General features: G+C 38.7%; 1 protein-coding gene across 6 annotated transcripts in view; it reads right to left on the bottom strand.

Annotated features, from left to right (window-relative positions):
• The window catches only part of LOC122811393, a 126,773-nt gene that overhangs the window by 16,597 nt on the left and 86,866 nt on the right, over positions 1-23,310 (bottom strand). For all 6 annotated transcript variants that reach the window (XM_044083208.1, XM_044083213.1, XM_044083207.1 and 3 more), the window contains 2 exons: positions 20,038-21,398; positions 14,580-14,699 (listed from right to left, as the gene is read on the bottom strand). In XM_044083208.1, the coding sequence (XP_043939143.1) occupies positions 14,580-14,699; positions 20,038-21,075 (1,158 nt within the window). In that variant the 5' untranslated portion in view covers positions 21,076-21,398. The remainder of the gene's footprint in view (positions 1-14,579; positions 14,700-20,037; positions 21,399-23,310) is intronic.

The raw sequence follows: 23,310 nt of genomic DNA, 5'->3' as shown, positions 1-23,310 counted from the left end.
GGCCAACATGGAGGGACTCTGGCTGACCAAGTTTGCATTCGACTGCAAGCTGGGAGCCATTATTAAATTCCCAAGTGATGTAGACATCCTACAGAAAGGCCTCACTGAGACCAATGACTGGTGTTGAAACTATGGCCTTGAGCTTGATGCCAAAAAATGAATTGTCATCTCCTTTGGGAAAAACTCAGTTCCCACTAATTACCACACTGATGGGAGCCCACTAAACACTGGAGGTTTTATAGGAGATCTGGGGATACAGGTTGACAGCAACCTCTCATTTGACCACCACATTGCCACTGTGGTCAGAAAGTCCTTCTATGTGGCACATCTTACTAAGGTTTTGCATCAAGGAAGAAAGTGGTCATCATCTATCTCTACTCTTCCCTCATTAGGCCAATCAGAGTATAATGCACCACTTGGCATGTACCTCACTAGACACATGCAACAGCTGGAAAGGTCACAAAAGTACCTCACAAACAGGATCCTAGGCCTTAAAAACATGTCCTACATGGACAGACTCAAAAAAAACTCCAGCTATTCTCGGTCTCATATCATCTACTAAGAGGTGATCTCTGTTTGACTTACAAAGCTATGTCCGACCCAACTCTGTTAGAAATGCTACATCTAAAGAAATCCCGATCCCTCCACACCAGAGACCTCAACCTCATTACCACAATCAACAGAACATGCTGGAGGGACAGATTCATAACCCAGAGACTGCCCATGCTCTGGAATAGACTTCACATGTCAAGCAAAGCACCTCACTGGCCCTCTTCAAGAGAGATCTTGATGAGTGGATGGGAAATAGAAAGTTCACCCCAGGGATCCCTCCAGTGGCTCTACTTGATAGAGGCAATGGGAACCAACGTCCAATGGCACGATGCCAGGGAACTTCTATGGGCTAGGCTTGTAAAGGGCTCCAGGGCCATTAACCTAGTATGCACTTATGAGGAAATTGAAATTTTCAAGAAGTATCACTGCTGAAATTTAATAATAATAAAACAAACTTTAGCGTTTACACTTACTATCTACTAAACAATTTAAGTTAAAGTAAATATAATTTAGAAAGAAAAGCAGTAAAATATTTACAAATAAAAGACTATCAAGATGCGAGTAAGATTATTGATAATTATGAAAAAAATATTTGAAAGAGTGTCACTTCTTATTAAAAAAAAGGAATGATTTTTTTTTTATTTTTGAGATATGTTAGTACTTACTAAAATTATTAGAATCACCTAAGATTAAACACATATTGTACTCAATAGCTTTAATACTTGAAAAAAATGTTTTTAAAGAAAATGGAAGAAATGGTAGCTCTGTTTCTTAGGATACCATAAAAACAAGAATTGCTTATAGAAATCATATAAGATTATGGGAGTACTGTGGTATTAGCTTTCCAGAGGTAGAATCTTATTCTATTACTGCAAATTTTCACTCTATTATACTCTGAATAGATTCAACTTTCACTAGTCAATGAAAACCCATTCAGAAGCAGATTTTACTAAAATATTTATAAGTTTATAAAATATGATAAATTTAAAGTAACAATCCTTTCATCCGTTTAATAAAATTTACCTTATAAGGAAATTCATTTCAGTTTTTAGACTCTGTATACATGAAATCAATTCTTAAAACAGTTAAATATACTTTTTAAATTCCAGTAATATTGAAATGGAATTTTTTTGTGCTTTCCCATTGCACCCACCTCTAGATTTTAATGCTAAAATGACTTTACTGAAAAGGAATGGAATAGTATTACAGTCTGATTGCTTTGAAAAAAGAAAAGCCAAGTTATCAGACTATTTAATGAAAGGCCAAGTTGGATGAATTTGTTAACCAGTTAATATTATCCATCAGTAACAAATTAAATGAATTTGTACATAATATGAGTAAAGAGGAACAGAACACTACTCCTCCCATTATAGGAGTATATAAAGGGTATCATTGAAAGTAAATTGACTGACAAAAGAAGCTTGCCCAAGTTATACAAATTAATTTTAAATAATTTTTATGTAAACTTCTCTAACGTTTTAGATAGCGGTTGCTTGAATGACTCAATAGATGCTAATAATAAAACTTTGTTACTTAAATCAATAAGCCAAACTTAAAGTTTATACTGTAAAGTTTTTATGTGGAAATGTATACCTAGAATGCTTTCTACTCCCTATAAAATCTAAGTTTGGTAAAAGGACTTCTTCACTTGGTTGGAGACGTAGTAAATATGTAAAAGCTGATTGGACACACACATTTATGGCTTGTGATAAAGTAAATGTATATTGGGAAGAGATCAGTATGTAGGGGTTACAGTCTAATAACTGTTTTCTATCTAGACCAGTAATACTAATGAATGTTCCACTTCCTTTATCTGTAAAAGTCAAACAACAAATATTCTAGAGTCTCCTGTCAGTAGCTAGAAAATTTATTACAAAAAACTGGAAATCAAATTCAGTTCCTACATTCAAATAATTTTTACATTTAATAGTAATACTCAGCAAAACTGAAAAAGAAGTGATCAGAATAAGGTTGATAAATCATACTAAGATTTTTTGTGGTTGGGATAGCCTTGAAATGTTGCTACTGAAATACCAAGTCTCTTAATGTGCTAATTGTACAAGATTACTTACATGATTCAATGCATTTCCTAACACTGTATAACAGTATACAATGTTGAATTTCATCCCATGTATACACATATATAGCAAATCAATTAAAAAACAAACACACACACAGCTCAATGAATTTGTAAAAGAATGTTTTATGTTGCTCGGGGATCAATTTAAAGATTCATAGACTGTTACTAGGCTAATGACCTGGGGGGGATTTCTAAGCTTAGCCAAGTTTCTCTGAAAGAATAATGCTGTTCTGTATCCATGTAGGACATTGAGAGACAGGCACTTATAAGCCACCTCTGCCCAGAAGGGATATGGGTGCTGGGCCTGGGAGAAATGTACTGTTCTCTATCCACTGGTCTAGGTTGCATTTAATTGAGTAACAGATGAACTCAGCTTCACATAGATGGGAAACCTGTTCCATACACAGGGCAGTCTCTGTGACACATATCTGTCTCTCTAGCATGTTGTGTTTAAATCAAAGACAAAATCCAGGTGCCAAGATCTTGTATTTTTGGTACTCTAACATACAAATATGTTGAAGATTCATAAATGTGAGGTTTGTGGATGCCTTGTAAGCCAGGCATAGATCACAACTCCACAATCTATAGCAGACTGAGTAGAAGCAAAGAGCTTTAAGGCAGTCTGCATAAGGCAGGTTTGTTACGCCTTGTACTTTTTGTAAGGAACCTTTGAGTTCGCTCTAGTTGTTACATATGCCTGGTGAGGTACATACCAAAGGGAGCACTGTACTCTTTGAAGCACAGTTTATACTATAATCACAATTCTGTGGCTGGGATAAGAAAGCTATCAATATTGATAATTAGCATCTGACCAAAGGCTGCAGAGATACAAAGACAATGTGTGATGCATTGTCTCCTTCACTGAAAGCCTCCACGCAAAAGCAATCACATGAATATCAGCCCTGCACATCCTCACAGTACATCTATGAAGCTCATCTGGAAAATGAAAATAAATTTGTTTAAATGCTTAAGAAGCTTCACAAATATTTTAAATCATTCTTAGGTTAATTTACAAGGGTGCATTTTAGATAGCTGAGTTGAGTTGAATGGGTGTTAACAGATAGCTAGAATAGAAACATTTACATTTGAAAAGTGAGATCTCTTAACTATCAGATAGGAACTGTTAAGATTGTAGAAGTGTTAAGAGTTTTGAGTATTGAAATTTATGACAACTTGTCAATTTAGTGGTGTGACCAACCATATTATATTCACACATTTGAATGCAAGTTCTTATTATGCATTTGAACAAGGAATTTTAAACAGTTTTTATGATCTGTATAAACACGGCATTATTTTAGGCGGCTATAGCCTTTAATCATATATATGTGTGTGTGTGTATATATATATATATATATATATATATATATATATATATATATATATATATATATATATATATATATATATATACATACATATACATATATAAAACATTCTACATTTCCCAATCCCCACTGTACTGCAATCTCAAAGCAGTACGTCAACCTCAGCATCAAATGCACACTAGCATCCGCTGTTGTGGTAGTGACCATTTTCGACACATATATGTGTATATGTGTGTGTCTATTTGTATGCAGGTTTAAATAATCCCTCAGGTTTCTCAACAGACGAATATGGTTCAACCCACACATGTCAAAAGGGCATTATATTTAATAATGATCTTTTGGGAGCCAAGTAAAAGGATTTAAGAAAAATAACTATTAACAAGAGTGCCTCTATCCCTTAAACCATTATTTGACTGTAAAGATGTCTGTCACCCTTACTGCAAGATGTGGAAGTGTTTTATTAAAATGACTGCAGACTGCTGTTCTTGCACCAGAAGTTAACATGGTTTAACCCACAAACACCATCAATTTAGTCATATAGAAAATTAAACATCCATAAGTCTGGAGTGTTACCTTTAAGGTCTGAAGAATAGATGCCAAGTAGAGGGCCCAGCACTGAGTCATGTGGTACACACCAAAGTGTTACCAGTCAGCTATCCAAATGTACAACATAGAATAGGTTCAGTGTTTACTAGGCTAACCACCACAAGGGCTTTTGTAAGCCAAGCCATGCATCTGAAATCTGGTACCCTTGATAAGTGTAAGCAGGGGCTTGAGAGATGAATGATTTACAAGTAGAAGCTTGGTAGATAAAATATTTACAAGCAGGGGCCTGGGAGATGAACCATTTAGTGGCTACCTGTGTCCATTAGAGACGTAGGTGCAAACCGTGGATGAACTTCCTGTTCCCCACCCAATTGTCCAAGTTACACATGAATTGGGTTAGGGAGCACCACTGCTTCATGTGGATGGGGAGCCTGTTTCAGAGATGGGGTAGTCTCTGGGATACATACTTGTCTCTCCAGCAGGTCCTATTTATATCACAGGCATGATTTAAGTCTTTAGAATGGGTAATTCTGGTACTGTTTGTTTTGGGGATATGCACGAGGTCCATCAGAGTGGATTCTGAGACTGCCCTGTAGGTCAGGCACAGATCTCCTGACAATACAGGGGTAGGGACTTTTGGTGATCTGGATAGGAAATGTTAACTACACCCTCTATTCTTTTAGTGAGGAACCTCTGTGGACATTCCAATGGTTGGATATGCCTCATTAGGTACATACCAAAGGGGGCATTGTACTCAATGACAGGTCTGACGAATGCCGAATACAGTGAAGCAATGACTTTTTTGCACCTAAATGCCGTACCTTTGTTTATAAGTTACACAGCATAGAAAGATTTCCTAGAAATCCCTTAGGTTTCTCAGAGGAATATGGATTTATATTTACAATTCAGTCTAACACCTGCATTAAGACTAGTGCCAACAGGCATTAGTCCAGATGTACTGTACATCCTGGTTTTGGTAGCTTTTTTGAAGAAATTATTAAGGTTATAGAGGCAGAACTAGTCTTTCTGAAAGTCAAAAAGTACAGTTTTGTACCTACCATAAATGTAGATGTTCGAGGATTCCCTTGCTGCAGTCCTGACTATTGGGTATAGTCCGCGTCCCAGTCGGCCCGAATACCAGAGTATAAGGCTGGCGCCGGGTCATGGCGCCTTAGACTGACGTCAATCGTCAGGGTACTAATGCGCATGACCGACGTCATTTCCCTCAGTCTTTTCTTGCCCCAGATGTCAGAAGACCCAAAAGACAAGTCCCAAAACAACCTGCACCAATAAACATGTACAATATATACAGTAATATATATACAAAAATATAAGCATGTAAAGGCACCTACACAACCACCCTGAAACACAGAGGGGAAGGAGGGAGGGTAAATTGGACTGCAGCAAGGAATCCTCGAACATCTACATTTATGGTAGGTACAAAACTGTACTATGTTCTTCGTCTTCCTTGCTGCAGTCCTGACTATGGTAGAATCCCAAAGCAGAGGTAAGGAGGCTGGCAAATTATAAAGTAGCAGGAGCTGACAACATGCCTTGTAAAACAGCTGTGGCAAAACCAGCTCTAGACTTAGAGTATATGAGCAAGTGATAATGCCTAGAGAAAGTATGCACTGAACTCCAAGTAGCTGCTTCAGAATATCCTTAGTTGCCACCCCTTAGAAATGCTGTTGAAGTGGCAGTAGCCCTAGTGGAATGAGGCCTAATCCCAGCTGGAACCTCTTTGCCATGATGGGAATAACAAAATGCAATGCAAAAAGCCAATCCACCTAGAAATAGTTTGTTTTGACACAGGTTTGCCCTGTGAACTTAAAGCAAAAGAAACAAGTAACTGCTGAGACTGCCTAAAATCTTTAGTCCTGCTCAAATAATAACGCAATTGCCTGTGTACATCTAAAGTGTGCAAAATCTTTTCCCTTTATTTTGAGGATCTGCAAAAACGAGGCAAATGAATAGTTTGGTTTAAAGCCACACTAGAAACCACCTTAGGCATAAAGGAAGGATTAGTGCGTAATGATACCCTGTCCTTATGGAAAATCAAAAGGGCTCTACTGCCATGAGGGCCTGCAACTCAGACACCCTTCTTGCAGAAGTAATAGCCAACAGAAAAGCCGTCTTCCATGACAAATATTTCAATTCAGCAGTAGCTGCCGCTCAAAAGGTTGTAGAGTAAGTTTTTCCAACACAAAATTGAGATCCCAAGCAGGAGTAGGAGCTCTGCATTGGGGGTCTTATATTCTTTGCCCCTCTAAGAAACTGCTTGAACAAAGGATGCGAAAACAAAGGTGGGTCACAATCATAGTGAGCTGAAATTGCTGCAGCATGAATCTTTATGGAAGAGAAAGACAAACCTTTGTCCAATAACTCAGTAAGATATTGAAGAGCCACACTCAAATTAGGCTCTGAAATCTCCAAATTCTTTGCTGTACACCAAAATAAAAATCTCTTCCATTTTTCTGCGTACACTCTCCTAGTACTAGGCCTTCTAGCTTCCATAATCACATTTAAAACTTGTTGAGGAAGCTGAGACCTTCCATGTTTCAACACAGAATATGCCAAGCTGTGAGATGGAGAGATTGAAGCTTGACATTGAGCAGATGACCGTCCTTCTGAGATAACAGATGAGGAATCAGAGGTAAAGGCCATGGAGGCTTCTTTACAAGACTCCTTAGAAGTGGGTACCAGTGTTGCCGAGGCCAATCTGGAGCTATCAAAATCATCCTTGGCCTGTCCTGTCTGACCTTTAGTAATACCTTTGGAAGAAGAGGTAGAGGTGGAAAAGCATAGACATGAAGGTTTTTCCAACTGAAAGACAGAGCATCCACTTTCCAAGCTGTGTGATGAAACCCCTTTGTGCAATACTTTGGCAGCTGGTGGTTTAGTGGAGAAGCGAACAGATCTATGTCTGGAGTTCCCATGACACTGTCAATTTCTGAAATACATGAAGATCCAGTTTCCACTCGTGGGGATCCATGATTTGTCTGCTTAATACATCTGCTAGGAGTTCTGTGCTCCTGGCAGAAACCTCACCTGAAGAGTCAGTTGCAGGCTTAACGCAGTCTCCCATAAAATCATTGCTTGCCTGCATAGAGGATAAGAATGTGTTCCCCTTGCTTGTTGATGTACCACATGACAGTTGTGTTGTCTGTCAGAATCAACACCTGCCCTGGAAGAAGTAACTCCTTGAACGCCACCAATGCAAACTGGACTGCTAACATCTCCTTTCATGTTGATATGTAGATGCTGTAGTCTGGCAGGCCACTTGTCTTGTATCCACTTTCCATTTAGATGAGCTCCCCAAGCAGTGTCCGAGGCATCTGTCGTTAAAATCTGACTCGCCTCTGGCCGGGTCACAGAGAGTCCCTTGTTTAGGTGACATTCCTGAGCCACCACAAGAATTCCTTTTGAAGGCAAGGTATTATTTTTGAATTGGGGAAAAAAGTGTCCCCAAAATCCCCAAATAGTGTCACTTCTTATTAAAAAAAAGGAATGATTTTTTTTATTTTTGAGATATGTTAGTACTTACTAAAATGATCAGAATTACCTAAGATTAAATGCATATTGTACTCAATAGCTTTAATACTTGAAAAAAAAAAGAACATGGAAGAAATGGTAACTCTACTTCTTAGGATACCATAAAAACAAGAATTGATTATAGAAATCATATAAGATTATGGGAGTATTGTGATATTAGCTTTCCAGAGGTAGAATCTTATTCTATTACTGCAAAATTTCACTCTGTTATACTCTGAATACATTCAACTCTCACTAGTCAATGAAAACCCATTCAGAAGCAGATTTTACTAAATATTTATAAGTTTATAAAATATGATAAATTAAAAGTAAGTAACAATCCTTTCATCTGTTTAATAAAATTTACCTTATAAGGAAAGTCATTTCAGTTTTTAGACTCTGTATACATGAAATCAATTCTTAAAACAGTTAAATATATTTTTTAAATTCCAGTAATATCGAAATGGAATTTTTTTGTGCTTTCCCATTGCACCCACCTCTAGATTTTAATGCTAAAATGACTTTACTGAAAAGGAATGGAATAGTATTACAGTCTGATTGCTTTGAAAAAAGAAAAGCTAAGTTATCAGACTATTTAATGAAAGACCAAGTTGGATGAATTTGTTAACCAGTTAATATTATCCATCAGTAACAAATTAAATGAATTTGTACATAATATGAGTAAAGAGGAACAGAACACTACTCCTCTCATTATAGGAGTATATAAATGGTATCATTGAAAGTAAATTGACTGACAAAGGAAGCTTGCCCAAGTTATACAAATTAATTTTAAATAATAATTTTTATGTAAACTTCTCTAACGTTTTAGATAGCGGTTGCTTGAATGACTCAATAGATGCTAATAATAAAACTTTGTTACTTAAATCAATTAGCCAAACAAAGTTTATACTGTAAAGTTTTTATGTGGAAATGTATACCTAGAATGCTTTCTACTCCCTATAAAATCTATGTTTGGTAAAAGGACTTCTTCACTTGGTTGGAGATGTAGTAAAGATGTAAAAGCTGATTGGACACACACATTTATGGCTTGTGATAAAGTAAATGTATATTGGGAAGAGATCAGTATGTAGGGGTTACAGTCTAATAACTGTTTTCTATCTAGACCAGTAATACTAATGAATGTTCCACTTCCTTTATCTGTAAAAGTCAAACAACAAATATTCTAGAGTCTCCTGTCAGTAGCTAGAAAATTTATTACAAAAAACTGGAAATCAAATTCAGTTCCTACATTCAAAGAATTTTTACATTTAACAGTAATACTCAGCAAAACTGAAAAAGAAGTGATCAGAATAAGGTTGATAAATCATACTAAGATTTTTTTGTGGTTGGGATAGCCTTGAAATGTTGCTACTGAAATACCAAGTCTCTTAATGTGTTAATTGTATAAGATTACTTACATGATTCAATGCATTTCCTAACACTGTATAACAGTATACAATGTTGAATTGTCCCATGTATACACATATATAGCAAATCAATTAATAAACACACACAGCTCAATGAATTTGTAAAAGAATGTTTTATGTTGCTCGGGGATCAATTTAAAGATTCATAGACTGTTACTAGGCTAATGACCTGGGGGGGATTTCTAAGCTTAGCCAAGTTTCCCTGAAAGAATAATGCTGTTCTGTATCCATGTAGGACATTGAGAGACAGGCATTTATAACCTACCTCTGCCCAGAAGTGATATGGGTGCTGGGCCTGGGAGAAATGTACTATTCACTATCCACTGGTCTAGGTTGCACTTAAATTGAGTAACAGATGAACTCAGCTTCACATAGATGGGAAACCTGTTCCATACACAGGGCAGTCTCTGTGACACATATCTGTCTTTCTAGCATGTTGTGTTTAAATCAAAGACAAAATCCAGGTGCCAAGACCTTGTATTTTTGGTACTCTAACATACAAATATGTAGATGATTCATAAATGTGAGGTTTGTGGATGCCTTGTAAGCCAGGCATAGATCACAACTCCACAATCTATAGCAGACTGAGTAGAAGCAAAGAGCTTTAAGGCAGTCTGCATAAGGCAGGTTTGTTACGCCTTGTACTTTTTGTAAGGAACCTTTGAGTTCGCTCTAGTTGGTACATATGCCTGGTGAGGTACATACCAAAGGGAGCACTGTACTCTTTGAAGCACAGTTTATACTATAATCACAATTCTGTGGCTGGGATAAGAAAGCTATCAATATTGATAATTAGTATCTGACCAAAGGCTGCAGAGATACAAAGACAATATGTGATGCATTGTCTCCTTCACTGAAAGCCTCCACGCAAAAGCAATCACATGAATATCAGCCCTGCACATCCTCACAGTACATCTATGAAGCTCATCTGGAAAATTAAAATAAATTTGTTTAAATGCTTAAGAAGCTTCATAAATATTTTAAATCATTCTTGGGTTAATTTAGAAGGGTGCATTTTAGATAACTGAGTTGAGTTGAATGAGTGTTAACAGATAGCTAGAATAGAAACATTTACATTTGAAAAGTGAGATAACTATCAGATAGGAACTGTTAAGATTGTGTAGAAGTGTTAAGAGTTTTGAGTATTGAAATTTATGACAACTTGTCAATTTAGTGGTGTGACCAACCATATTATATTCACCCGCATTATTTTAGGCGGCTATAGCCTTTAATCATATATGTGTGTGTGTGTGTGTATATATATATATATATATATATATATATATATATATATATATATATATATATATATATATATATATATATTTTTTTTTTTTTTTTACAAAGGGAAGGACATTGTACATTTCCCAATCCCCACTGTACTGCAATCTCCAAGCAGAACGTCAACCTCAGCATCAAATGCACACTAGCATTCGCTGTTGTGGTAGTGACCATTTTCAGTTCGACCTTCAGTGAAATGGAAATTAGCCTTTTGACTATCCTAGTTCTATATATATGTGTGTATATTTGTATGCAGGTTTAAATCCCTCAGGTTTTTCAACAGACGAATATGGTTCAACCCACACATGTCAAAAGGGCATTATATTTAATAATGATCTTTTAGGAGCCAAGTAAAAGGATTTAAGAAAAATAACTATTAACAAGAGTGCCTCTATCCCTTAAACCAGTATTTGACTGTAAAGATGTTTGTCACCCTTACTGCAAGATGTGGAAGTGTTTTATTAAAATGACTGCAGACTGCTGTTCTTGCACCAGAAGTTAACATGGTTTAACCCACAAACCCCACCAATTTAGTCATATAGAAAATTAAACATCCATAAGTCTGGAGTGTTACCTTTAAGGTCTGAAAAATAGATGCCAAGTAGAGGGCCCAGCACTGAGTCATGTGGTACACCAAAGTGTTACCAGTCAGCTATCCAATGTACAACATAGAATAGGTTCAGTGTTTACTAGGCTAACCACCACAAGGGCTTTTTTAAGCCTAGCCATGCATCTGAAATCTGGTACCATTGATAAGTGTAAGCAGGGGCTTGAGAGATGAATGATTTACAAGTAGAAGCTTGGTAGATAAAATATTTACAAGCAGGGGCCTGGGAGATGAACCATTTAGAGGCTACCTGTGTCCATTAGAGACGTAGGTGCAAACTGTGGATGAACTTCCTGTTCCCCACCCAATTGTTCAAGTTACACTTGAATTGGGTTAGGGAGGACCTCTGCTTCACATGGATGGGGAGCCTGTTTCAGAGATGGGGTAGTCTCTGGGATACATACTTGTCTCTCCAGCAGGTCCTATTTATATCACAGGTATGATTTAAGTCTTTAGAATGGGTAATTCTGGTACTGTTTGTTTTGGGGATATGCACGAGGTCCATCAGAGTGGATTCTGAGACTGCCCTGTATGTCAGGCACAGATCTCCCGACAATACAGGGGTAGAGACTTTTGGTGATCTGGATAGGAAATGTTAACTACACCCTCTATTCTTTTAGTGAGGAACCTCTGTGGACATTCCAATGGTTGGATATGCCTCATTAGGTACATACCAAAGGGGGCATTGTACTCCATGACAGGTCTGACGAATGCCGAATACAGTGAAGCAATGACTTTTTTGCACCTAAATGCCGTACCTTTGTTTATAAGTTACACAGCATAGAAAGATTTCCTAGAAATCCCTTAGGTTTCTCAGAGGAATATGGATTTATATTTATATTTACAATTCAGTCTAACACCTGCATTAAGACTAGTGCCAACAGGCATTAGTCCAGATGTACTGTACATCCTGGTTTTGGTAGCTTTTTTGAAGAAATTAATAAGGTTATAGAGGCAGAACTAGTCTTTCTGAAAGTCAAAACAACAGTCCAGGGTTAGGAGACTTTCAATGTCAAGACTGAGACCGGAGGCAACATATTCCACAGCTTTATATACAAGGCCAATGAGACTAATGGGTGTATAGTTCCCAGGGTCAATGAATGGGCTACCCCTGTGCAAGAGCACTTCAGTGGCAATTTCCAAACTTCAGAAATGCAAGCAGTGCAGAGGCTTAGATTAAAGAGGTTAAGTAATAGTTCTGATAGATCATATTTGATACTGATATCAGGCAGCCTGGAACGTTAATCAGAGCCAGTCGATAGGGTGTTCTTAGCTTTTGAGAGGGCTGACAGGACTTGTTCCATAGTAACAACATGGTATAGCTGGGACTGAGGAAAAGTTATAAGAAAATCCTTCTATGTTGTAAGCACCAACATGGCATCTAGGGTCACAGAGGTCATCATACCACTGCACTCGGCCCTCAGACTCATCATAGAGTATGACCCTTCGGTACGTACCTGACCAGATACAAGCAGCAAGTGGAGCACCCACAAAGATTTCTTACAAAAAGAATACAGGGAGTAAACACAATGTCCTACGCTGATCATCTCAAAGCCTGTCTCTTTACTCAGTATTATACAGACTTTTAAGAGATTACCTTTGCCTGGCATACAAGGTACACCTGGACTCTGTCTTGGTGAACATTTTGCACATCAACTAAACAAAAAGCATCAGAACTACTATATTAAAGACCTAAAATTTGCTTGCGACATAAATAGGCCAAGTTGGACAGACCAATATGTTTCTCAGAGAATTCCCATTCTCTAGAACAGGATCCCCATCCATGTGAAGCAGAGTTTCTCCCAATCCCTGTTTAAGCACAACTTCGACCAATGGATGGGTAAATCAGATAGTCACCCCTGGTCTGGCTTCTATGTCATTGATGGACAGAGGCAATCAGTAAATTACCCCTATATAAAATCAAATTTGTGGGTCACATTTGGGTTGATTGGCTGGGTTTATAAGGGCCCTAGCGGTCATTATCCTAGTATATAGCTATGAAACTATAACTGTGAGTGCAGTAAATTTGCATTTAATTTGTCAGCTAGGATTCATAGGAGTTTCAATGACATTATAGTCTAATAACCATGTATGCCTTGCCTAATTTCACTGGATATTATCCATTTCCTTCAGTTCAGAGTGTGCAGTACCATTATGGACCAACTCCAATCACCAGGTGTTTTACTGACAACAGTTTGTAGTTATTTTTGACTTCAGTGCTTATTTTAAGTTAATATTCATCCTTCAGCTTCACGATAAACAAACTTCCAAACAGCTTAACGTTAAGTGTGTGCTTAAGGCAGGTACAATGTGACCCCTCAGAAGGGAAAAATAAGCTGTAAACAAGAAAATAAAATGATTTACATGGCTATTTCACTACATGGAGTTGTTTTTAAATTTCCAATAGATTTGGTGTTGACAGGGACTGTCCAAGTGGGAGTCCAACTTGGCAGCTTTATCAATGGGACCCATTGTGGAAGAATTACAACAGAATTTACCCAAGTTAATAAGTGAAGAATGTTTCCTTATGAGAATTCCCTAAGCATGGAGTTTGAGGGCGATACAACCAATTTTCAATGGAAAGGTTACTTTATGGTCTGATGTTCCACAGAAAGGCATCTTAGTTGAGGGTTTGGCACTACAGATTGTTCTACCTATCTTCACAGGATAATTCTGTATGGATTCTCATGATATTGCTTTTAGTCTTGTTTTGCAAGTTTTTTGAGGGCCTCCAGTTCAGGTGAAAAGAACCCCAGCAAACCCAGGAAAGGTTACACGAGTTATACATTTTGCTTTCATAGCCCACTCATTGTATCTCGTCACTTTGTATAAACAACCTTGCCAGACTTGGCTACCCCCTGTCAGACCTATGTAAATCATCCCACACTGTGGTAAAAGAAAACTTCAGTAATTCACTGTTAAGAATTGACTGTTATGGTGAGTACCTCACACTGTTGTAGTTCCCTATTAGAAGGGAGCTCTGCACCAAGTGATAGGAGTCACTATGATGGTGGCGCTCACGTCATTGGTTAAACATTGTTACCATGTCATAACTGAATCAGTCTGGCCTTTCCTTAAGTAGACGACCTGAGACACACACACAGACACACACACACAGACACACACACACACAGACACACAGACACACAGACACGCACAGACACACTTACAGGGAACCTTTTGATTACCATTTTACAGGTAACTAATGAATGCAGCTCAAACAGACTCACCTCTTTGGGACGGCTCTCTTGTAGTGCTCTTATCTGTGCTTGGGCTTTTTCTAGTTGTCCATTTAACTGCCTGATCACCTGCAACATGTGATGGTACTTTTGATGCCCTTCTAAAAATTTCTGTAATGAGACCAAGCAAGAAGTTAGCTGCATACTCATGCCTTAAAACACCCCCCCAAAAAAACAAAAACATGACAAAAAGTCAAATGAGTCAAGATTTTTATTTCAGATGGCTACATAGGGTACCAGGAATTAAAAATGAAAAAAAAAAAAGTTCCCAAAAACCTTTTTCAGTAAAAATACATATTTTTGCATATTTTAAAATGTACCTTATATCATCTGCAAGAAAAAAAAGTACAGTTGTGTACACTTACCATAAATGTAGATGTTGGAGTGTATTCAATGTTGCAGTCATCACATTTGGGTAATCTGCTGGCAGATTGCCCTCAGTCGACCCGATTAACAAAGTCTTGGGTCCTGCGTCGGTTGCTGTCCCTTCTTCCAGCTGAAGGATAGAGCATCCATTTTCCAGGCTTTTTTGTGATGAGTTCTTGTGCAAAATTTGTCCAACTGATAGTTCTGGGGTGAGGCAAAAAGATCTAGGTCTGGGCTCCCCCATTTGCGTGTCAACATGTTGAAAATCCGTGGTTCCAGTTTCCATTCATGTGGGTCCATGAGATTTCTGCTTAGTTCATCTGCCAGAGTATTCAGCTGTCCCGGCAGGAATTGAGCTTGTAGTTGTACTTGGTAAGTCAAGGCCATGTTCCACAATGCCATGGCTAGTCTGCAAAGGGGATAGGAGTGTGTACCCCCCTGCTTGTTTATGTACCATGTAACCGTGGTTTTGTCTGTCTTTATCATTAATTGTCCTGGATGAAGGTAGTCCTTGAAGGCTGTCAGTGCATTCTGTACAGCTAGCATTTCTTTTTGATTGATATGAAGGTGCATTTGCTTTGGGCTCCTTTTGCCCAGAATGCACTTCCCTGCCAGATGTGTCCCCCAAGCATAGTCTGATGCATCTGTAGTTCGGGTTTGTGTGGCAGAGGGTGTTGTGAATGGCAGTCCCTTGTTTTGGTGGCAGGCCTCTGCCCACCATAGGAACTCTAGTTGCAGGCAAGGTATGATAGGAATCATTGTTTCCAGGCTGTGTCAGTGCTGACTCCATAGACTTTTTAAGTACCACTGACGTTTCCTCATATGCAGTCTTGCGTATGGAATTAGAAGAATGCAGGAGGCCATGAACCCAAAGTCTTGCAGTATTTGCCTTGCAGAAAGCAGGATTTTTGTGGACACCTGTTTAAAGTAAGTCACCAAATGAATTTGTTTCTCTGGCATAAGAAAAGCCACCTGGCCAGTTGTATTCAAGCTTGTACCTAGGAATGTAATTTTTTGAGAGGGTACCAGTTGTGATTTCTTTTCATTTAGAGTGCACCCTAGACAAGTTAGAATCCTTTTTACAAATGCCAGATGGTTTAGAAGAGTGTCCTTGTTTTCTGCCTGAATTAGACAATTGTCCAGGTATGGATATAGTTTAATATTTCTTTGCCTGCAAAATGCAATTACCGGAGCCAGGCACTTTGTAAAGACCCTGGGCGCAGTAGATAAGCCAAAGGGCAGTGCAGAGAACTGGTAATGCAAGTAGCCTGCTTTGAAGTGGAGGTATCTTCTGCAAGATTCCCTGATTGGTATATGCAGGTAAGCCTCTTTTAAGTCTAGAGTTGCCAACAAGGCATCTTTGCCTAGCATAGGAAGTAACTGATGAAGAGTCAGCATCTTGAATTTTGGAATGTCCAGAAAGGTGCTTAGAGTGGACAAGTCCAGGATTGGACGCCATGATTTGTCTTTTCCGGGTACCAGGAATATAATAGAAACCTTGTCCCTTTTCCTCTTCTGGTACTGGTTGAATAGCCCCCATGCTCATGAGGGGAAAGTACTTGTTTCTGGGCCTCTGCCCACTGATTTGGGGGCAGGTCTGGCATTCCATTGTATTTGGCAATGTGTGGAAATGAAATCTGCATCCCTGGGATACTATATTTAAAACCCATTTGTCTTGGGTTATAAGTTGCCAGTTTCTTGCATGAAGAGCCAGTTTTCCCCCCAAAGGGGTGGCTAAAAGGTAAGTACTTGGTAAGTATAAAGGGAAGTCATTGAGACTTTTTACCATAGGGAGGTGTCTTGTTGTCTCCAGAATTGGAAGAGAAAGCACCCCCATTGTTTTGTTCTGAAAGTCCCTTGTGACTGAAACCTGGAGCCTTTGGAATGTCTGGGTTTGACTTGAGTGGCTCTCGAAGGGATTGGAAAGGACCAGTTCTTAGTAGGCCAGTGCCTACTGAATCTTGGAGGTTGCACTTGTAAGAAATCTCTTTCACAGTTTGCATAGATTTAGCTTTATCTTGCATCTTTTTTACAACTTCTTCAGCCTTATTACCAAAGAGACGGTCCTGTTGTAAAGGAGCATCCAAATGATCAAGCAGATTTTGCTCTTTGAGCCAAGCATGCCTTCTTAGCACAGACCCAGTTACAGCAGCCCTGCAAGAGGCCTCCAAACAATCAAAACCACATTGCAAAGTATGTTTTCCAACCTGTTCAGCTGAATGTAATAAATCCTGTAAATCTTTGTTTTCCACGCAGTCAGAAATTAACATAATTTTCTGTTTAAGCAGTCCCATGATACGCTGTTGATATTTTAGCATATGAAATTGACAATTTAAAGCCCTGATTGCCAAGTTTGCAGAAGTGTAAACCTTCTTTCCCCATCTATCCAGCACCCTGGAATCTCTATCAGAAGGGGTAGGATTTTTAGCTGTAGAAGCCTTAATGCCCTTGGGACCCTGAGAAATGGTTTCAGGATCTGAAACAGGATTTTTGAAGAGGAGCTTGTGGGAGTCAGGAACCCTGTAGTATCCATCTGGCTTACAAGGAGCCAGAGGCAGGGAATCAGGAGCCATACTAGATTCTGAAAAAACATCAACAATGTCTAGAACAGGAGGTATAGCCAAAGGCCTGTGCTGAGGAAGAAGAACAAAATCCTTAAGTCTCTTTTTAGATTCAGAGAAATCCTGACTTTCCCAGTGGAAATGTTCCCTTAAGGGATGTAAAGTTTCCCCAAAAGAAAACCCCCTCAGGGGGAGAAGCACAAGGAATAGAATCTTCTGTATCAGAGTCCTCATAAGTAGGTATAGACACTTCCTGTTCATTACAAGAGTCAGAAGAAATAGAATCATGTTCAGAAGATTAAAAATCAATGTCTTGCCAAGGCCTCTTAGAAGGGGGGGGGGGGGTTGGCTACCCCTGATCAGAGTAATTAAATCTTCAGCCATTTTCGTCATTTGTTTTTTAGGCATAGGGACCTGCACATGTGGCCCAGGCATGGTTTTTTTTAGGCATAGGTCAAGATTTTGGCCTTAGTTTTGAAGATGGCATTGGTTTAATAGACAAATCTGTAGGCCTGAAAACACCCTCAGAAGCCGGTGCCTGCACATCGGCTCCGGACCCATCCAAGGTAGAGACTTCATAATTGAAGCATCTCACGGCATACTGGACTCCGAATCAGTCTCAGTAGAGGCCTGCGAATCAGAAGTAGCTGGTATCGGGGGCTGCGAAAGCGCCTCACTGAGTTCCGGCGAACTGGCGACTGGCTTAGGAGAAGCATCGTCGGTAGTTTTGGACCTCAACGGCCTCTTTTTCTTGGTGTTTTTTTAGGTATTCCAGTAGTCGGATTGCTAACAGATGACATTTCTGGATAATTAAAGCATGAGCCAAAATATTTAGAAGCAAAAATGTACCGACGTTTGATAGTACGTTGATTAAATAAAGCACAAAGCCGACAGCAAGGTACGTTATGGTCAGGCCCTAGGCAAGGAATACAGTACAAATGAAAATCCTTATGAGGTATTTGCTTCCCACAAGTAATGCAATTATAAACTTTTACTGACATCGGTAAGGAGCAAGAAAAAAAGTTTCCCCAACGGGGTACTTAGCTTTTTAGTTGAAGACTTCAGATCTGAAACTCGAAAACAAAAATTTCAGGAGTTGGCCGACCGGCACTTGCGAACTGCTTCTGCTTTGGGCACCACGCAGCAAGAAAGACTGATGTAATGGCATCGGCTGCATGTTTTGTACCCCTGACAACCTGACGTCATGGAAAAAGGGACAGCAACCAACGCAGGACCCAAGACTTTGTTAATCAGGCCGAATGAGGGCAACCTGCCAGCAGATTACCCAAATGTAATGACAGTATGCCTCCAGATGTTCTTCATGTTTCACTGTTGCAGTCAATTTTAGCTAGCTGAACACACATTTAAGTAAGCCTTAGGGGCAACTTTAAAAATCTAATGTAAAATTCTCTAAAAGTTAAAATAATGAAAGTTATGTGAAAAGTAATTGTTTTCTCACCTCTAGGAATAGTCAATCCAGAAACTGAAGTTCACTAACAGACATTGATGACTTTGGTTTGTACTTCAGTCTCTGAGATTTCTGGAATTCAAATGTAAAATATTGGAGGTTCTCTTTGCCTAACTTTCTGGGAAGGGGTGGCTTTTTGGGGTGTGCAGCAACATACTGCTCACACAGTTACTTGGTGGTAGCACCATTAATGACACCACTATCAAATACATACTGGCTTAGTTTTAAGAATGGAAGTTATGTAAAGGATGCAGCATAAAGCAAATAAAATAGCAGATATGTGTTGCATGCGCACACATGTAATCATTGCCAGAGACCACAGTAAACCTTTAACTAAGAAAGGCATCACAATAAACTCAACTTTACTTAGAATAAAGGAAGCTCTGGTACTCATTGGTGACGGAATGGAAAGAAAGAGGCTACGGTAATGAAAACTACCACAGGGCAGGTTTATGGGCCATGGATGCCTTAAAAAAGAAATCCGTCTAGGATTAGGAGATGAGATAGGCACAATTACAGTGTAATTGTTCCATGTAAGGAGATACCTGAAAACATGACACTCCATCCAAATTTTCTACAGTCCACAGTGGCACACCAAAATATCCTTGCAGAGAAGCACTGTGGCATACGTGGTGATGAATACAAAAGAGAGGAAAATATGTAGCTTGGCAAACGTGGTTGGGGCTAGAAAAAGCTCCTCTTCCATATACCTCAATGGTGTAATTTACATTTCCTCACACAAACAACTGCACCTGACCCCTATACATTTCAAACCCTCTAGGTTGCATCCCAATTAACACAAAAAGATGTTCAGCTGGTAAGAGATGTATTCGTCTTTTCACAGGATCCAGGCATACAGCGCCAACAGATATTATAGTACCCATTCAGAAGATATCATGAAAGTGAGAAAGAGGAAAAAACTGCAGCCTATATTTCCAGTTGATCTGCTAGATCTACTCTGCATAATCCAACAAATGTTACAGTTAACATTTACACCACTGAAGGAAATCAATGGGCAATATTTTAAACAAAAGGAATAAAAATGACTACTTACCGCCTGAGACATTGGTAGAAAGTCATCTGGAATGGTTTCCTGAACAAGCTCTGTAAAATCTTCTGCTTTTCCATTGAAGTTCAGGTGTCCCTCAGGAGTTCTTGGGGCGCTAGCTGTTAACCGCCGACCCCGATTTCTTCGAACTGGTATCTTTGAAGTTGGTGGAGTACTGACAGGGCGGTACTCTATGTCTTTTATTTGGTGGATGGCTGTAGAGATGTAATGAGGTGAGAGACAGGGTGACAAATCAAAGGGATCGTCATCCTTGTCTGAGTTAGAGATAGTACTCAGAGAGAGGTTAGAGTATGACCGTGATGACTGATCGAGTCCATCTCCAAAGAAGGAGTTGGTGGAACTGCGATAACTTCCAATAGAAGGAGTCCTATCTGGGGATCGTAGCCAATCTAGGGGCATGCTTTGTGATTTGCTTTTGGACAAGAGGCGGACAGGGCTACAGCTGCCACTCCTGGGCAATCGACGTGGCTTTCCACAGACTGATTCATAAGCAGAGTCAGGGACTTTCAAGACATTGCAGCTAAAGCAATTCTTGCGTTGGCAGTTAGGATCATGACAACGTTCACCTGTACGCTCAGACCAACACTCATACTCTGAGAAGGCCATGTCATCCTGTAACAACATGTTGTACTGCACATGCGGCAATCTGACAATATCCACTGTGATATCCTGACCCTTGTACTGGGGTGATTGAGGTAGTGCATGGTACTGGCTGTAAAGGTGAGAAAGGCACTTAATTACTTTGTCCTTCTCAGTCAGCAGCCGCTGCAGTTTTTCAATGGACAAAGCTTGCACACGGGCGATAACAGTATCAAAGCGAAATACCCTCTCCAACATAAAAACACACTTGCTGCAAAGGAACTCTTCTCCACCATCACGGGTAACTTGGTGGCCAAGAACATGTGACAGAACCACCTGAAAATTAATCTTTCCAGTCTGACCGAAGATCCATTTTCTCTGGTTACCTTTGAGCTTGGAGTGGCATATTCGGCAGACATCATTGACAGATGAGTTGGGCTCCATTTCCAGGTTGCTTGGATGTTTTTTCAACAGGGATCAAACACAATGAATTTACTCTTGGGGTACTCTGTTATCAAGACAGACAGAGAGCATCCATATTTTCATCATCACTTAGAAAACAAAGATTCAGAAAAAGAAATCCTGTCATGTGAAAGCATTTATAAATGAACGCTCATTCCAGTCACTCAGCTAAATGCCAGGCTTAATCCAATATTCCATGCAAGGGACAGTCCAAGGCAAACGGGCAATAGGTACACAAACTGCAGTGCTGTATATCGGCGTGCACCTCCCTTCACATCACCGGCTGCATTTATGTCACTGTCCACCTATGGAATAATGGATTTCAGAGTTACATCAGAACACAAGGGTTACGTAAAACAACTGGCAACAATATGCATTTTTTCCAGTCTATATCATATCATCATAGGTTCAACTCAGCGAACCTCATTCAAACCCAAAACAGCGAATGTTCACTTAAGCGAAAGTTCACATCATTGAATTGTTTATACATAGAACAGAATTAGTTGACCAACATTGCAACCACAACACACACTGGACTATGTCAAACCCACCCAGGTGAGGGGCTGCACCCACCACACCCCACAGCCCCCTTACCTATATCATATTTTATATATATATATATATATATATACATACATACATACACACATATATATATATATATATATATATATATATATATATATATATATACATATACATATATATATATATATATATATATATATATATATATATATATATATATACACACACAGACACACACACACACAAATACACACACATATAAATATATATATATATATATATATATATATATATATATATATATATATATATAAAAAAACCTACCAACTCATGGATTGCACTACAGTGTGGAAAAGGACAAGTTACCTGATGACCAACTAATTCCATTCCCTGTATAAACATTCGCTGATGTAAATGTTCATGCAAGTGAATGTTCACTATTTTGGGTTCGATGAATGGAGGTTCGCACAGTTGAACCTTTGATTACATGATATAAACCCCAAATTTTTCTAGGACTTGTGAACTCTGTTAAAATTAGAAAACTGCAGCAACCCACTTTAAGCAAAACTATAAAACTTTTCATTAAGGCTCTCTCCTACACCTCCCTTTTTTTTTTCTGTACTCAGCTCCAGTACTATCAGTCTTGAATGACATTACTACTAGTCTCTTCCCTCCCACAATTTCCCTTAAAAAAGTGTCTTAGTTCCTCATACCACATCAAGAAATCATACGTATTCTATACTAGCTACTTAGCCCATTAATGTTTCATAGCACTTGTAGCACTATTACTGTCTATAGTGCTGTTACTGTGCTTTACGCATCTGTTATTGTACGTTTAACAATTCTTGTTGCCTTAAAGATAATGCTCGACTTAGAAATCAGTTCTGACATATTTAGTGGTGTCTGAACCAGAGTACTTAGAAATGGAGATGAATAAAATAAGTGTAATAACAGTGAACTGAAAATCAAAAATTTAGAATAGTGTATAATGATCTTAGTGAATAGGAAATTTAAAAATACCTCTGGTAATACCTCGCTTAATGGTCTGACACCCCTCTACCTTTCTTTTACATAAGACATATCAATATGTATAATAAGTGATTTCAGGGGAACGCCAAATCACCCACTTTAAAGTAATATTACTTTTAATATAAATAAATATGTTGCTGTAAAATATTTGTTTATTGGTGTAGTGCACTGATCAATACGGACTAATTTTAGGCTCGGCATGGGTAAAATACAAAACATTTCACAAACAAAGTATACAGAAATGTAAGCAAAAACAGACTAGTTACATAGAAAAAATATATATTCTAGTAAGAAGCACAGTGTAATGCACAAATCAAGCAGAGTATAATGTACAACACACGCATTTGTTTCTAAAATGGGCCAAACTTCAGTAAATATTGAGAGAGGAGAGACTTGGAAAGGAGACAGGGATAGTGTGGTAGGTGATTTGCCCTGTGCAAGAGCATTTGGTTGGATAAAGAACTGCTTGTTGAGTTGCATTCTGAATATGGAAGAAGTGTTAATCATCTTTAAGTCTATAGGGACATCTTGCCAAAGAGTAATTCTTGACAGGAAAAGCCATGTGCAGAGCTATGAAGTTTCATTCTAGGGGTAATGAGAGTTGGTGTGACTTGTGATACTGTCCCAGGTTACATGAGGAGGTTTTTTTTTTCATGATGT

This window comes from Protopterus annectens, chromosome 9.part0 (assembly GCF_019279795.1).
Source record: "Protopterus annectens isolate FY-2018-M chromosome 9.part0, PAN1.0, whole genome shotgun sequence".
Classification (NCBI taxonomy): Eukaryota; Metazoa; Chordata; order Ceratodontiformes; family Protopteridae; genus Protopterus; species Protopterus annectens.
Note: the sequence above shows the minus strand (reverse complement) of the source record. Positions and strands in the feature narration are given on the sequence as shown.